This window comes from Eulemur rufifrons, chromosome 10, assembly GCF_041146395.1.
Source record: "Eulemur rufifrons isolate Redbay chromosome 10, OSU_ERuf_1, whole genome shotgun sequence".
NCBI lineage: Eukaryota > Metazoa > Chordata > Mammalia > Primates > Lemuridae > Eulemur > Eulemur rufifrons.
In genome coordinates, this window is record NC_090992.1 from 12180356 (window position 1) to 12198439 (window position 18084).

General features: G+C 36.5%; 1 protein-coding gene across 2 annotated transcripts in view; it reads right to left on the reverse strand.

The window, feature by feature from the left end:
• The window catches only part of JAKMIP2 (janus kinase and microtubule interacting protein 2), a 46985-nt gene that overhangs the window by 10986 nt on the left and 17915 nt on the right, over window positions 1-18084 (reverse strand). Inside the window, exons 7-17 of one of the 2 annotated variants that reach the window (XM_069484172.1) lie at window positions 17279-17335; window positions 16183-16302; window positions 14900-15028; window positions 12449-12532; window positions 11729-11791; window positions 8969-9067; window positions 7709-7807; window positions 5915-5968; window positions 4968-5033; window positions 3057-3125; window positions 373-450 (exon numbers count right to left, since the gene is read on the reverse strand). In XM_069484172.1, coding sequence (XP_069340273.1) covers window positions 373-450; window positions 3057-3125; window positions 4968-5033; window positions 5915-5968; window positions 7709-7807; window positions 8969-9067; window positions 11729-11791; window positions 12449-12532; window positions 14900-15028; window positions 16183-16302; window positions 17279-17335 — 918 coding nt within the window. The remainder of the gene's footprint in view (window positions 1-372; window positions 451-3056; window positions 3126-4967; window positions 5034-5914; window positions 5969-7708; window positions 7808-8968; window positions 9068-11728; window positions 11792-12448; window positions 12533-14899; window positions 15029-16182; window positions 16303-17278; window positions 17336-18084) is intronic. The other variant, XM_069484173.1, reaches the window with a different exon arrangement.

The window sequence follows — 18084 nt, forward strand, 5'->3', positions numbered from 1 at the left end:
ATTCTACCTAGATCAGATTCCCCCAAAATTGGATTTAATAAAATTTCTCTTTATACAGAAGGAACAGGAATAGAAAAAAAAATTTCTTTTTAATCTACACTGCCATCCAATCTGTCCTTCATCTAAATATTATCTAACAATATATATTTAATTTTAAAAAAGGAATACCATGTAATATTTATTAAATATTATAAGACTATTATAATAGCAAAGAGCTAAGGATATATTTGTTCTAAAATTAGAACTGGAAACTAATGAATAATTCCTGAATGTTGTGGTCTATTCAAGTACATGGCATGGCAAAGTAAATAGGATACTTTACTCCATGGCATATAATTGTGAATACTCTGGGTGTCTGTTGCTTGTACCTACCATGTATGCTTGGTCAAGAGCTTGTTTTCTGTAGTCTAGTTCTTCTTCCAGGTAGCCTTTTATTTTGCAAAATTGTTCCTATAATAAAGGGCCATATTGATAAATAGAGTCAGCTTAGTTAACTAGAAAGTGACATGTAAATTGTATTGATTAATGTTTTCTGTAATTCTACCATAAGACAAATCACTAGTATTTGTAGAGTCATAGATTTTGCCTGTTGGGGACGTTGTCCAACTTTCACAGTCTCACAGAGGGAATGCGAACATCAATGGAAAGAATCATAAACGATATAATGAAAAACCCACATGGAATGCTCTAAAAGACTTTTAATGCCAATCTGAGAGTATATAAGTAAGTATACATTTTGACAAGTGTTAAATAACAAGTCTATCTGTGTTTATAATTTTTTTTTTTTTTAATTTTTTTTTTTTTTTGAGACAGAGTCTCACTCTGTTGCCCGGGCTAGAGTGAGTGCCGTGGCTTCAGCCTAGCTCACAGCAACCTCAAACTCCTGGGCTCAAGCGATCCTCCTGCCTCAGCCTCCCGAGTAGCTGGGACTACAGGCATGCACCACCATGCCCGGCTAATTTTTTGTATATATATATTTTAGTTGTCCATATAATTTCTTTCTATTTTTAGTAGAGACGGGGTCTCACTCTTGCTCAGGCTGGTCTCGAACTCCTGACCTCGAGCGATCCACCTGCCTCGGCCTCCCAGAGTGCTAGGATTACAGGCGTGAGCCACCGCGCCCCGCCTATCTGTGTTGATAGTATATCTTTGGAAGACTTTTATAAAATGTTATACATAGCTGCCTTGTATAAAAAACATGTTTAACTTATTCAAATTCATCTGTGTACAATTAGCAAACACAAGGACAAATAACAGTTTAAAAAGTGGAAGTGGCAAAAAAAAAAAAAAGACAAAAAGATAAAAAGTGGGAGTGAATCCACCCACACTGCTGCTTAATGAGTGGGTGTCGGCCCTTGCCACAAAGCCCACATGAGCTGGGAGACATAAAATTGACGTCCCCTCACTTGTTCGCAATTTCTGTGTGCCTCTCATATCATGAGCATCTTGCCGTCGGCATTCAAAACTGTATCTTTGCGTACAACATAGTCCCAAGCACAAATTAATTGTTTCACTGGGTGCTTAACTGAAAAAACAAAGACCTCTTCCAACCCTGGAGAAAAACCCAATTGTGTTGACTTTTGAGAGAATATATGTCTGCATGCAGCAATTTTGTTGTCAGCTTTCCTGGTGATGCCTGGGTTCCAGTGCCTGGAACAGTATCTGGTACAGGCTCATGATGTAATTAATATTTGTTCATTTAAAGAGCTTTCAAGGGTAATATTGAATACGGGTCTTGTTATATGTTGTAACTTTAGAGCCTAACCTCTTAGTAAAATGTGAACCCTGTATAAAATACAAGTAAATGACTTGTAAGCTGCAACATGCTGTATAGATGCAGGTTGTTCTTATTACAGGACTCCCTGACCAGATAGGAATCCATTGCATGTGTTTTAGTTATCATGATTAATATTAATGATAGTCTTGTTATAAAATTCTAGTCATTGTTGTAAGTTAATAATAACCAATTCCTAAGACTTCGGGATTTAATTTTTTTTAAATTGTGGTAAAATGCACATAACTTAAATTTACAACCTTAACAATTTTTAAGTGTATGATTCAGAAGTGGGAAGTGTATTCACATTGTTATGCAACCAATGACCAGAATTTTTTCATAATGCAAAACTAAAACTATACCCATTAAACAACACTTCTACATTTCCTCTTCCTCTCAACCCCTGGCAACCAGAGTCTACTGTCTGTCTCTATGAGTTTGACTACTCTAGGACCTCACGTGAGTGGAATCATACAGTATCTTTTCATGACTAGTTTATTAGCTTAACATAATGTCCTCAAAGTAATATTGTAGCTAGCTATATCAGAATTGTCTTCCTTTTTTAAGCTGATACTATTCCATTGTATGTATATGCCACACTTTATTTACTCATTCATTTATCTATGGACATTTGGGCTTTTCCGCCTTTTAGCTGTTGTGAATAATGCTAGTATGAACATGGGTGTACAAGTATATTTTCCAGACCTTGCTTTCAATTCTGTTGGATGTATATTCAGAAGTGGTATTTATGGATCACATGGTAATTCTATTTTGAATTTCTTGAGCAATTGTCATACTGTTTTTCATAGCAGCTCTACCATTTTACATTCCCAGCAATAGTGCACAAGGGTTTCAATTTGTCCACATCTTTGCCAACACTTGTTATTTTTTGTTTTTTTGATAGGAGCTATCCTAATGGATGGGAGGTGTCTTGAGGATTTTTAAAATCAGAGTTACATCCACCCTTTCATTAAGGTTTACCTGATAATTAAATACAGTAGAAAAATTATTTAGCCTAAGAAAGAAAACACAAGGAAACACCTAATTCAATTTTCTTCAGCATTAGTTTTAGAAATTTCCCAAAAATACAATTTTTTTTTTTTTGAGACTGTAACTTCAAATTGTTGGATACTTCTGGGAATTTTGTTCCATGGCCTGAACACAAAATAATGAGGCTACATATTTTCAATGGTGCCAGATAAAACAGGTAGAGGCAACTTTCATTTTCCATTTGCCTTGTAAATTTTTCTTAATTTTTATGAGACCTCAACTTTGTACTCACCATGTCACTTTCCAATTCCATCATTTTCTGGTGCAAGGCAGCCTCTGCTCCTTCGATTTGCTGGATCCACTAAAGGGTTAAAAAGACAAAAGTGTGTGACATGATTGCTTGATATGACATATAATCTGTGTGCTGTCCACTAAGGTGCTTAGTCTCCTTCCCTTACATATCAGGAAGCATACTGAGAACTGAAGTGAAAACAATGTATTTTTATCACTTAGTTGAGAAACAAAACTATAGTCTTCTATGGTTTCATTCATCCATCCACTCATTCAACAAATGCATTCATGGATGTCTACCAAGGGCCAGGTAGGTACTTGGGCTGTAATGGTGAACAAGACCAACAAGACTTCTGCTCTCACTGGAGGGCAACATAGAAGGCTTTTTTGGAAGTGTTAATTGTACTGGAGTCTGAAGAATTGGTGAAAGGAGATGACTAGGAAAAAATGAAAAGGAAGTTCCAAGCAGAAGGGACACCATGTCTCATAGCTCCATGGCTGGAGGGAGCAGGACGAGAGGAAGATGGCCAGGGAGACTGGAGAAATGGCAATTTTTCAGTATTTAAAACTGATTATAGCAAAGTGTGGAGGAATTAAGTGGAAACACTTAAATCACATAAAAAGAGCTTATCTTTCCCAATATGCAGAATATATCATTCTGTTATATGGTATTGATGTTAGCATTGATAACATAACCACAAGGCTATTTGCACACTTTGCAGAATTAACATCAATTCTTTTTGTCATCTGATATCTGGTCCATGTGAAAATTTCCCCAGTTGTCAGCAAAATGTCCTTTTTAAAAAAAAAAAAAAAAACATACATCTGGTTTTGCTTAAATTTGGATCCAACAAATATTCATTCCAATATTTCTAAGTATCTTTTTATCTTATAGCAATACTTTCTTGCTCTCCTACTTTTTTTTATGTCATTATTTTGAGTAACTTAACAGTATCATTTGACCTGTAACAGTCTCTCATTTCAGATTGGAAAAAGCTAATTGGTTGCACTTGGTTTCATTTAATTTCCAACAAGCGTTTTATGCATTAGGAATTAAGGAAGCATCTCAATGAATGTATACAGTTCTCCGTTTATCCATCCAGGTGCACATGGCTCTCAACTGTGCTGATTTATTTTATTTTATTTTTTTATTTTTTTTAGAGACGTGGTTCTGCTATGTTCCCCAGCCTGAAGTGCAGTGGCTACTCACAGGTGTGATCACAACACACTACAGCTCCAAACTCCTGGGCTCAAGTGATCCTCCCTCCTCAGCCTCCCGAGTAATGAACTACAGGTATCTGCTACTAGTCCTGGCTTCATGCGCTGATTGTGGAGGCGCCCTCAATACAAGTTATCTGGCTTCTCCACTTGGCTCTTTCCTCCTCTCTCTTTTTTGCCATTTACCAGGTTTAGACACAAGGGGGCAAGAGCACACTCAGCATTGATTTTCTCCTGAAAGTCCCCACACTGGGCTTTGTGAATGAGACAGCAATAAGCTACTACTAAGCTACCGAATCAACTGGGAACAGTCGGTAGGTACACACCCAAGGAAAAGTCTATGACAAAAGCAACGCTCCAGTTTACCACCTCTCAACAAAAACCTTCTTTGTTGGTTTCCCAGCTTTGTAGGGATTATTTGAATAATGTAATCCAGAAGTTTCCCATTTTTAAAGAACTATATTTTTAAGGGACTTCAAAGCCAAATTTATCCACCCATCCTAAATCAGTGTGTAGACTTTTCTTTTGTGTTTTCTCATTCCTTCTAGGTTGTATCGCCCTTAAAAATAAAAGGTGTAATATGTATTCAACAACATGAAATCGTGTGCAAAAGGAATTTCCCTCACACCCTACCCTGCTCTTTAGGTGTTAAGCCAGACACAGAGATGATTAAAATGTTAGTACAAATAATTACCTTTTCTGCCAGGGACAACACGGTGCTGGCCTGAATTATGGCTACTTGTTCTTCATTTCTTAAATTCTGTGAAAAATAAAAAAAAGAGAGAAAATAAGCCTAAAGATAGTTATAATATTTACACTAAAAATACTGCCTAACTGCCTGCCAGACAGTACTGAATATGCATGTGTGGGATTGTAACAAATCCTATTCTGTCTAGTAATAATTAACAAAGAGTTAATGCAAAACCTCAAAGAAATATATTAAATATGATTTTTTTTACATCTCTTTAATACTGTGTTAATTTGTGTCATTGTAAGCACACTTCATTCATAGTCACGTTATGAGAAAAATTATAGACACCAAAATGAAATAAAGAGCAATCTCTTCATAGCAGTTTGGATGTGTTTTTATTGATTCTGTTCTCTCCTTTGATAATTTTTCAAGGGGAAAAACATGGAGACTCCTTCAGCGTATACAATCATTCATCTAGTATCACAATGAATGGTCCTCCCACTGAATTAATATGCCTCGACCCTGTCTGGAGGTGTTTTTAGAAAGAAAAGGGATTATAGCTTCCTGGTCCATTTTTATGGGGCCGCCAACAACCCTAGTATTTAGCAGCATTTGCAACTGCATGACTGCTTAATTTCACACTGGATGCTTCTATGCAACAGTCAGGCAGTAATTAGCTTTAATCACTGCAGATGTGGTCAGCATTCAAACCTGAAATATGTCCATGAAAAACACTTTACCAGGACCTGTTTCTGATATTACCTTCCAGAGATCCCTCCAAGCCCTTAGCCAAGTTGTTTGATAAATTGTAGACTCTCTCCAGGGAGCTAAAATCTTTACATAAACATGGCATCTCACTTGCTATTATTTTACACATGATGCACTGGAAAGTATTTCTTGCCTCTATTTAGGCAAATTCATATCTGTACTACACTTAATTCATTACTTACCCCATTATCACCCAAGATATCAAGCTGCTTTATGAGATCAGGGATGTTTACATCCTGAAAAAAAAAGGAGATGCATTCAAGTCAAAGGTATAAAGGTGGCCTACCATTCCATCAGTGCTGGAACACTAAGTTAGAGGAAGACATTGTATGTAGGGCTGTCCTTCCTTGGGATGTTTTCAATCAGACACACCTGGTTTTAAGTTTCTACACTGCTTCATACAAGCTGCGTGCACTTGGGCATACTACCTAACAGTTCATTCTCAATTTTGCCAGTTGCAAAATGGAGATAATAAATGCCTACTTCATAGGCTGATCTTGAGGATAAAGACACGATGTGGTAAAGAGTCCAGCATGTAGTAAGGACTTGGAATATATGATCATTGACTTTTTTCTTATAATTACCAAACTTTTTTTTCCCACTTACGATAGATTTCAGGCACAAAGAAAAGTAATAGTTTATATTAATAAATATAAGGAATCAACCAATTTCATTCTAATTAGTAGAATTCTGACCTGGCAGAATTTTGACTGCCACAAGAAAAACTATAGTGCAAATTCCATTTTTTAGGTGTTTAACGTTAATTTCACCCTATGGGAAACTATTTTTTCTTTATTCCTTGAGTTAGTTTGAAGCAGCTGAACTCCACCATTTGAATGAGTTCCCTTGGATATAAGTTATATCCGTTGGATTAGGTTGTTTGTGATTTATCTAAAAAAAAAAAAGCATCTAGGAAAAAGACAAAGAAAATTGCTTTTTATTTAGTTAGAGTTGAATCAAAACAATTGCTTTGGTTTGGAAATTTTCATGCAGCCCAGGAAAGCCAGGAGTTTAAACATCATGTAAGTGGTTTAAGATGAAGGACAAGGAAGCACAATTTTACTGCCCAATTTTTCTCCCAATTTGTACCTCACTAGTACCACTTTCTCCTCTTACTCACATTCAAACAGCAGTATAGCAAAGCCTTACCACCAGGAAAGGGAAAGTCTGGCTTAATGTCATAGGAAGAGGGAAGGCAACTGAAGCAAGTATATTTGGCAGCTGAGTGGGAGCAGGAAGGGCCATGCGGAAGGTAAAGGAGAGACCAGGAATAGCAGAGGCATCCCAACTTCACCCCAGGGAATATATATTCACAGTGTGATTTCATTACATTAAAGGACAATATATTTCCTGGGAGACAGAGACACCTCAATTCAACCTTAATATTTAAAATGTATTTCAGTAGCACTAAAGATAAAATCATGTTTTATCTAGTTAGCAATGTATTATAAATACTAAGCGTTTTCAAAAGAGAACTCCTCCCTAAATTAAACACAGCAAAAGAGAAAGTGGACTAGGTGACTTCAAGGTCTCCTCCAACTCTGAAACTCCATGATTATGAATTCCACAGCACCTAGCGTGGCACAACAAAGGGGTTCAAAGAAAACTTTCTCATCTGGCAGACAGGAAACATGTTTCTTGAAGCATTAAATTTATTTTGTATTTCTCCTAGATAATTAAGGCTAGTTACCTTAAATATTGTGATTCTGTATCATTCTTTATATTACTCTGTTCTAAATAATCATGGATGCCTGTCTTCTTTGCTGCGACCATTCGTACATCTGTCATACATTTATTAATATTTTGTTTATGTTCTATTGATTTTCCAATAGATGTGTCTATTTTCAATTTCTACATGGTTTGTATCAAAATGACATCCAGTGACTGAAAGACCAAACAGTCACGAGCAACCTCCCTTTTTCCAATTCCCAGTGTTTCTAATTTCTACAAACATAAAAAATCAAATAGCTGCCTACCTTGACACCTTCTTTCATACAGTAGATCTGTAGAGCACTCACACCATCTGAGAATGGGTGAATTTGGAGATTAAATGGAGGGGATCGTCTCTCTCTTTCCTTGAAATACAGTGAAGAATATATAGAAATTAAAATAAAAAAGAAGTAACTGATTAAAGACTAAATCAGTGGTCTCTTTATGGTATTTCAGCAGTTAATGTCATTTGGAAAAAAAAATCAAACTCAAGATGTTCATGCTAAATTTAATGGAAAAGAATTGACTAGTCAACTAAGAGGTAGGGGAGAAGAATTTATAGATGGAGTCATCCATATCTGCAAATTTTTTGATCAGGGAAATTCAGGAAGTGGAGTTCCAATTTAAACTGTATGAATATTTAGAGCTTTCAGATATCACAAAGAGGGGTCTAACAGCCTACTGCATATTCAATCCACTCAGGCTTTATGAGTAAGGCATGTGGGCTACAAAAGATGACGTACTCTTCTTCACTGAAGCATGCCAACTGCTAACTTTTTACCCAGACCTGATTTGAAATAACCTCAAGAAGAAATCACTGGCAAAATAACAGTGAAATCCCATGGGAATTTTTCTTATCCTTTTACATATCCACATACGTTCAACCAGATCCTATGCCACATGCTGCAGGATACAATCAAAATCTGATTTGATTTGTATGTTTTACTTGAAAAACAAAAAAATTGACCCCTAAAATTGGGTCAGATTAATCAAGGTATTTCCTAAGACAAATTACCTTGCACCTTAACTCTTTTTTTTTTTTTCATAAATGCATTAGGGACTAAAAAATTTACTTTTATAAATTCAAATTTAACTAAAAATATTTATACAGAGAACACATTTTGAAATATAATTCTTGAAGTGACAATTTTAATACATCAAAATTCAATGAAGAATGGACACGGTTATTTAAAAGCAATGCAATATTGAGGAGGTTTGAAATCTATTAATTTAACTATCTAAAAATTATTCATTAGCCTTGTTTACAAAGTCAGCAATGTTGAAAAGAACAATATCTAAGCAGACAATTCTGAGCTGCATTAAGGCTTTACCACTTACTAGTCATGGGACTTAGGCAAGTCATTTAATCTCAGTTGCCTCAGCTTTGTAATCTTAAGGGTGATTGTGAGGACAAATGAGAGAATGAATCTAAAAGGCTTAATTCAGCCCCTAGCTCCTTGATGTGCTTAGTACATGTTAATTATTATTATGTAATAGTTTTATTATCATCATCATCATTTCCTTACTTCTAGCTCTAGGTTTCGAAACTCCAGCAGCTCATTCTGGTCTCTGGCGTCCTGTAGTTCCTGTTGTAACCGGTGGTTTTCTGCCTCCTGTTTTTCTATCTAATAAAGTAAATCCTGAAGTTAGGTGAGCATTGCAAAAAACATCCACAATGTTGCAAAGCAAGCATGGATAGTATTCATTTATTCAGTGAATAAATCTTCCAGATCATGAAAAATATTCCCAAGTAGATGTGAATAAAATAAGTCTTTGGCTTTCCTTCTCGTTATCCTTTGATTGAATTTTTTTAGTTATAGAGAAAAATGCTAGAAGACAGCTCTGTTCCTTGGGATAAAATCTAGGGATCCTATGACTCTGAGAAAACTTACTATGTCCTTGTGGTGGGTCATAGACAGTTTATACTAGAACCAGATTTAATGATCTACATAAGAGGGATTGACACCTCCCATTTCTGGAATTAAAGTTGTCAGATTATTAATTTTAATAAATCAAATATTAATAAATTTTTAAAAACAGCTCTCATTATATATAAAACTTTGCTGAATTCCAAATACCTACAGAATAAAGTCAAACTCCTTACTAGGGAATTCAAAAGCCTTAAAAATCTGATCACCACCTAGCTTTCCAGTTTTAAGTATTATCACTGTCCTCTCTACACACACATTCACACACTCATGTGTGATCGTGCACACTAGAATCTAGAAACCCTGATTCACCCAATCAACTGGCTACTCCAGGAACTCTGTATCTGCTCACCTCTGCCTGAAAAGGTCCTTTTCTATGTGACATCTCCTTTTCTATGTGACATCTCCTTTTCTATGTGACAAAATCCTACACTTCATTGAACACTGAGCTCTAATGTCTATAAGAGCCTTCCCCAGTCTCCTTATTCAGAAATGACACCTCTTCCTTCTGTTTTCCTATAGACTTTCTTAGAGGATCTCCATTATGACCCGATGAAGCATAAAATTCAGTTATCTGTGGACAAATGTGCCTTCCCCTGTAGACAGGGTCCATATCTGAATCTTTGGATTTTTAGGGATCAGAAAATCTTCATGAAGCGCAATAGGTTTTGGGCTTCTCTTGATAGTAGTAGTATGTGTGGGCTTTCTGCACAGTAACTATTTAAAATCTTGAATTTAGAAATACAAACCCAGGGGCTTTTTAACAATCATAGGATGTATCTTACTTTCCCAAATCTATATGTTTGAAGTAAAATGTTTAGCTTCATTGTCACTTCTGTCATCCTTTTATTCTTAGAAGCCTGGGTTCAAAAATTCCCCCTTTAGCCCAAAGAAATCAAGATGAAAGGAAAATCAGATAGAAAACATAATGGGAATCATTGTTTTGATGATAAAGAGATGTAATAACACTTATTCTTGGGCATCTCTGAGACTAATAGGAAAATAAAGGTGGGGAAATAGTGAGAGATTACGTGACATTAATTAATGTAGTCAACCCTAGATACTGGTGGTCTAGTGAACTTTCAAAAGGTTTTAGAAGTTCACTTAGTTTATAAAGGAGATTCTATTTCCTAGAATCTTGTATTGGATCAGTGATGGGATATTTGGGGAGACTGCTGGTTCTGGTGGTTAGTGAAGCAATTAGATCAGTGGTTCACAGATTGCAATTCATAGACCAGGACCAATGCCAATGATGTTTCTTTAAAGGGCCTCTTAACCTTTCTGAGAGTACCAGTTCTCAATTTTGGATAGCCGTCAAGCCTCTATATGATGTATACATCGGCTCTGTCTCACATCATGCAGAAAGTAAGATACAGGATGTCTAACTCTGCCAGACTAGAGGGGAGGGAGGACAAGCACCTTTTTTCTCCTTCTCATGCTTACTTCTCAGGGCATTTTGGTTAACTTTTATTACTTGCTAAGGATAGAAAATATTGGTAGAAATAATTCTAAAATCATTCCTACATAACTATGAATGGATCTGCAGAATTACTTTCCTTATTCAAATGGGCCTTCAAATCCTGTTTTTGTCAAGGATAACACAAGATTGTTTTGTAATCTTTCACTAGATTTGTGGAAGGTAAGATACCAAAGGAAAAGCCATCTTTGAACTTAAACAACGATCTCTGTTACGTTTAATTGCCCCAAATCAAAAGCCCACGTTCAGACAACCAGAATTAATTCTACCTCTTGAGTCTAATCTATGTTTTTGTATCTTAATTTGTTGACCAATTTCTTGGACATACTATTTTGTGCTTTGGAGGCAGCTAAAAAAATCCTTTCCTTTAAAAAGAAGTAGAAACAGCCAAGCTTAGCAAAAAGATTAAAAGTGAGAATACAAGTCTGCTAGGTTGCAGCATGATCTTGGAGCCAGATTCTGTCATTTCCTTGCACAAAATAACAAGTCTTATTCATAAAGTGTTTTTTTATAGATGGACAACCACATAGGATGTGCATGCGTGTGTGTGTGTGTGTGTGTGTGTGTGTTTATATATATATATATATATATATGCACAGTAAGATACAGTACATATATATGATTAACAAATCGGTAGGTTTCAGGGGTCACGACCTTTCGAGTCTGCACAATGCCCAGCGCAGAGCCATGCACATGTGCCACTTAGCTGATGGTGATGGCGGTGACAGGGATGCGGTTGAGCACGCAGCAGAGGACAGAGCAGCGCCGGAAAAGCCTCCCCTTCCCCTGGCCCCTGTGCCACTCCTGAGAGCACCTCCTGCTGCTCCTGGATCTCTCATCATTTTCTCCTGTGCCCCACTAAGGTGTTGCGCCCAACATACCTTTTCTAAAAGCTCCTGGTTTCTCTTAATGAAAAGTTGTTTATCTTCTACCCAGTGTGAATCCTGTTTGACAAAGAATATCGCGCAGTCAGCATTTCAGAGTGGCACGAAAGAGCCTGTGTCGTCAAACCACTTTGCCAGAGAAGTCTTCTTTCCACCCCATTTGTTTGCCTGCCATCGACTGGTAAATGACGCCCACCCCTGCCAGCTCCTTCTTCAAAGACACTGGGGCCAAAGTTGCCAGGAAAATTTAACCCCCTTCTCATCATCACTCACTACCCTCTACCTTTTTCAGTCTGAATAATCCAGGACCAGCCTTCTGGGGACTCAGAAGTGACCACACAGGCAAAAAGTGAAAAGGGTCAGAATGCACACAGGCTAGATACATATGGATGGAAAACATTAAAATGCAGAACCATAAATGTAGCATAGAGGCAAAGGACGCAGCTTGTGACAACTCCAGGCTATTTGTACAGGGCTTCTCCTCCTCTGGCACTTTTCTCTCTTGCCCAACCTCATTCACTGTTGTAGCAGGGTTCACACTCTGGCCAGAACAACAGCGGGGACAGAAATACAGAGTTGAACATTCTGACGCAGTTTGAGAAAGGTCCCCATGGAGAGCCAAGCCGTGTCTTGGAGGTGGCCCATGCACAGGTAAGCTAGAGGAAGGTCAGACTGAATTGTCTGCATTTGCAGAAGAGCCAGCAACCAAATGCCTACCTGCCCTTTCTGAGCCAGGGTCGCCTCCAGATCTTCAATTTTGGCTTTATACCTTTGCACCTCTGCTTGGAGCTGTTCTTGAGCCTGGTGAAATCAAAATTCCAGAACTCAACAAGTAAAATGGTCATTCAATATTGTCCTTCCTCTCATGTTTCTTGACTAGAACTCAACAAGCAAGAGAGAGAAAAAAAGAATTTTCTATGACAAAAGAATCTTTCTAAACTACTTTCATGATCTAAATGCTTGTTAAAAACTTCCTGGGGCTCCCTTTATTGTCAGGTTAATATTCAAACTCTTTAGCTTGGCATTCAAGGACTCCCACTGTATTTCCAATCTTTTCCTACTACTCATCAACTTAGAGTCTACTCCTTTGCTGAAATCCTTTTCTCCTAAATATGCCTAGTAACTCTCTGCTTTTCTCTTTATTTGAATAAGTTCCCTTTCAGTAAAGCTTTGTCCCATTTTGCTTCTCCAAATTCTTTCCATTCTTTTGGAGCCAAATCAATCTCTATCTGTCCACCTATCTACCTCTCATCTCTTGTATATTTTGTGCGTATGTATAAGCAGTTTTAGACACTAATCTTCTCTGGAGCAACTTTGCTGTACTATGTCATTTAGTCCAGCAATTTGATTTTAGAATCTCTTGTATTCTCTCTCTATACAATCCTATTTTTCTGTAAAAAATTAGGGTTTTTTTTGTTTGTTTGTTTCATGCCCATATACCTATTTTTAGCTGCTGTTGTCTTAGGATCTGGCTAAATTCTTCAGTACAAGGTTGAATAAAAACAGCAATGGTAGTTATCAATTTTCTTATTCTTCATTGTGAGCAGAATATTTCTTTGGACTGTTAAACACTCTATTTACCTTTATCAACTCCAAAAAAAGGGCTATGCTTAATTTTGCTAAGATTTATTTTAACCTTGAATTTATGTTGACTGTAATATATTTTTTCTTATATCAAAATATCTTCTGTTTTTATTAATGCTTTCATCTATATTATCTATTTTTGCATTTCTATGTTCTTTGAATTTATTCTGTTGTTCTGTTTCTAACATCTTGATTTCTTTCAGAGTATTTTGCTCAATGTGTTACTTTTTTTTTTTTACTTTAATGGCCAGAGACAATGCTAAACCTTTAGATGAGAGAATCCAATGAGAGAGAGGACTGGTTTCTACATCATCACTTCTCCAAAAAACAAGACATATGCAACTATTCTAATTGCTCAGTCCTATGTTGGTAAGAATGCTTAGTAAATACTGATAGTGAAAACCACAAATATTAAAGTATTGGGGCATAGACACGAAGGTGTACAGGTACATTCCTTTCTAATGACTGTTTGCCTGTCTATTCCAAATTAGTGTTTTTTAAACATGTTTATTCACTTACGCATTCACGTGTGTATGCACATTACCACTTAAAAATTTATAAGTGTTATATCTATCCTTTCCCACTAAACAACTAACAGTAGTTCCTATAACACTCCTCAGTGCATTGTAGACCCTCCAAAAAGAAACTGGGATAAAATCACTGGGTGGTCATGATCCCTTTGCCTCATATAAATTTATCTGTGAGGCAGCCTGGTGGTTATGGCTAAAGTCAGAAGGGTAGGTTCATATCCTAGCTTTGTGACTTTAGGTAAATAATTTAACTTCACTAAGCTACATTTAACTTCTACTAAAGCTATTATTTCCTCTTCTGTAAAAAGAGGATAATAACAGGATCTAGCTCACAGGGTTGTTTTAGGATTACACAGATAATTCATGTAAAGTGCTCAGCACAATACCTAGAGCACAGAAAGCATTCAATAAATGTTAAGTATTGGTATTGTATGTGTTTCTTTTTCCTTTTTTTTGAAATAGGTTTATGATAGGCAATTATGATATATTGAAAAGAACACATGACCCAGTGAGATTTGAGTTGGAATCCCAGGTTTGCCATTTACTAGCTGTGTGATCTTGGGCAATTCAATTAACCTCTCTGAATCTCAAATTCCTCTGTGAGAAAATACCTGCCTTAGGGGACTGTCACAAGAGTTAAGTCAGATATTGTCTGTGAAAATTCTTGGTAAGCTGTCAAATGTAATGTTGTGCCCTTATAAACTAAGAAAAGAAACTATTGCTTTTGAAAGCTAAAAGTTCTTTTTCCAAGCAAGAAACTAAAAATGGATCATCAAAATCCAATACTGTCTAGCTTTGCAAATGGGAAGTTTTCAAATAGCAAGAATAAGAACTATATATTCAACTATCCTTAAAGGAACAAAAGCATCGATCTAAGCTGGTTCTAATGTCTGTAGATTCAAGGTTTGTTGACATAAAAGATAAAACAGTTCACAAGCTGCAGAGCAGAGAAAGGTGCAGGGAAATCTGTCCTATTGATACATTTATGTCCCTGGCACTTCTGTGCTGTGACCGCTGTGCGCTAATTCAGAGCACTCTCACAGGCCACACTAACCTTGGCTTCTCGCTCAGCATCAATGATGCCTCCTGTCTGCTCCTGCAGGAGGGCGTATGCTCTTTGGAGGGCCTGGTATTCTTTTGTTAACTGCCGAAATCGTAGCTCAGATTCTTCAGCTGCTAAACTCTTGAGGAAAAAAAAAAAAAAAAAGCCAAAACATAATCGTGTTATGTTCAGGTCCTGTGTTCAGTGTGAAATACTAACTTCTTTTCAACTTTTTAAAAAGAAGTAAAAGGTTTGTCTTAACATTCTGTTTGATTTTATTTTTAATTCTGAAGTGTATATATGGGCACAGATACTGTTAATACCTTCAAGGTGGACATTGCAGAAATATGTAAATATTTATTTTTAAAAAAGAAGCATTTTTGTTTATTTATACATTTCTGATTATTACCCATTTGGACATGGATTTCAGTCAATTTCGGATCCAAATGATAAAGAGTCATACCTAGATTTTGCATCTAAATTCCCTCAATTAGCTGGTTCTAACGTCTTTAGATTCTAGATTTCTTAGAATTTTACTCATTTCTTTTCAATATATTCATTTCCCACAGCTTCTTTCCCAGATAAATTATAAAAACTGTTTTTACAACTTTAGGTCTTAAACTTCGCAGTATAATGCAATCACCATGGAATTTTGTGAAAAATGCAGATTATGGGATTTCACCCCCAAGATCTTGAGTCAGGAATTATATGGTAGGATCCAGGAATTTTCATTGTAACTGAACCCTCTAGATCTGTGGTCCTCAACCCCTGGCATCAGATCCGGTACCGGTCCATGGCCTTTAAGAAGTAGGCCACACATTACCGTCTGAGCTCTGCCTTCTTCCCCGACCCCCCCCCCCCGCACCCCTAATTCCCCATTGGTCCCTAGTGCCAAAAAGACTGGGGACCGCTGCTCTAGATCACTCTGATGATAGTGGTCCACAGAACATGCTTTGCTAAACAGTATCTTAGACTGTATCCAAAAGGCTTCTAAGCTGGTTCTTAGGTTCATACCTTCCCTAGATGAAGAATTTCGGAGAGTAACTTTTATTTTGAAAGGAGCCTTCAAGTTATAGAGCTGAACTGTAGAGACTTTTCCAAAAGGGTTAACCTGACATAGGTGAAGCTATTTTTCAAGTGGTAACAAAGTCACATGTGGTCTCAAAATTGGTCACTATCATGAGATCACTTTGTGCTGCTCATAAAACAGATGAAAAGTAAAATGGTTTTTCTTTCCCTTACAGGAAAGATTTAGTGACAATATCACCCAAGACTAGAGAAGTGGAAAAGCTTACTTCATCCAAGTCATCATCAGGAGTAGCTGGTGTTCTGTCTGTTCTAAAGGAGGCCATGGATGATGTCTCTGAATCCATGGAGTCCTCATCATAGCCAATAAATGGGTCCAAAACAGGTCTCTGAATGGAGGGAAAGTACATGTTTACCGACACAGCTAAAAGTTGGGAAAGTTGAACATTAAAATACTGCCAACTGGCATGAGTGTAACTGAACACAAAAGACATGGATCCTTCCCAAGTCACCGTGGGGTAAATAAAAATAGAAAAAAAAAAAAAAAAAAAGACATGGATCCTTTAAGCCTTCTTTGATATAATAAAAACATTAGGCATGAACAGAATAATGCCAATAAATGTTTCCCCCGTATTATTTCACTTCTAACACATTCAAGAAAGATTCATAGAAACACTGAAGCCTCTTTTATATTATATTTTATATCATGGTGAGCTAATGTGACTTACTCTTTCCAGTATTTAAACTATGATCAAATAATTTTGAAAAACCAAGGCACCTTTATGGAGGGGATTATCAGATTTAAGTCTTGTTATCCAGTTCCACATCGAAAACAAATAATGGACTTGGTAAAAACAAAAACAAAAATCAAACAAATAGATAAACTACAACAAAATTTTGTGGATCATAAAAGACTATCCAGATATTGATAAATTTGGAGTATCATTACCAATAATATTGTCTGAGTGAATGATGAAAATACATTATTCAGTTATAGGCTGGGCATCAGACTCTAATTTAATTATTCAGTGGAAGACATCAAATCATGTGTTTCTCTTACACATTCTTGGAGTGTGACTCTCCAACTTGTCAGACAACCCTTTCTACATCAAACCTAGTGGCATCTCCATTTAGAGAAAGTTATTTTAAAGCAAACCCTTTCAGGCCAAACTCCACAACACAATCATTTTTAGACTTCTAAGAAATGCCCAGACAAAAGATTTTCTTCTAACAGGTGAAGGCCATGGTTTACTGCAGCAGTTCAGGAACATCTGATTTATCACACCTCTGCAGACAGATTCCACGCCAACCCTCATTTCTCTGGTTGTTTGTGGCAAATGCCTGATAACACAGTTTTCTTATTACCTTAATTGGCTTGGAACTTCTTCTATGTTTTCTCCTGCGGATGAGCTTTTCTCGATCCTGGAAAACAGATGAAGGACTTTTCAGATAGAGAGTTGGTAGATATCTCCCTATAGTTTTTTTTAATTTTGTTTTGTTTTGTTTGGTAAAGAAAAGAGTTGTTTTCCCCCTAAGGCATTACATTTAGAATAGAATACGATTTTGTTTTGTAAATTTTGGCAACTTTTGGGTTGGATATGTAAATATTTTCAAAGTAAGAACAGTCTACAATTTGGCTGATAATGTATGTGGATCTTAGAGCCTCACAATCAGAAAGTGTACTGTGTTCCTAATCAGAATTCTTTATTTTATACTTAAAAATCAAATAGCTCTAAAAATAATTACTCATATTCCCTCTAAGCACAGTTCTACAGTTTTCCCAAATCTAAAATTACTTTAAATTTGTGTTAAAAAATATCATTTCACAATAAAGTAAAACCTTATTCTTTTCATTGAGTCATTTTAAATGCATAGAAAGCTGTCTTTGGATTATTTTGGGATCTTTGCTCTCACCTGCAATCCCTGAAAATAGGACAGAGAACAGAGAGAGTATATGGTTTATCCAGTTGGTTGGAGTCATTTAGTGTTTTTATTTTGACTTCTGGTTTTTTCTTTTTTTTAATTTTCTGGGAATCTCAAAGAATGCCTAGAAATAATTATCAATTTCTTTTTTTTTTTTAAGGCCCCAAGAAGAGAGTAAAGTCTTCCTGATCTGCAGATGTTCGTGTAGAGCTTCAGGGCCGGGGCTCACACCTGAGCTAATGATCAAT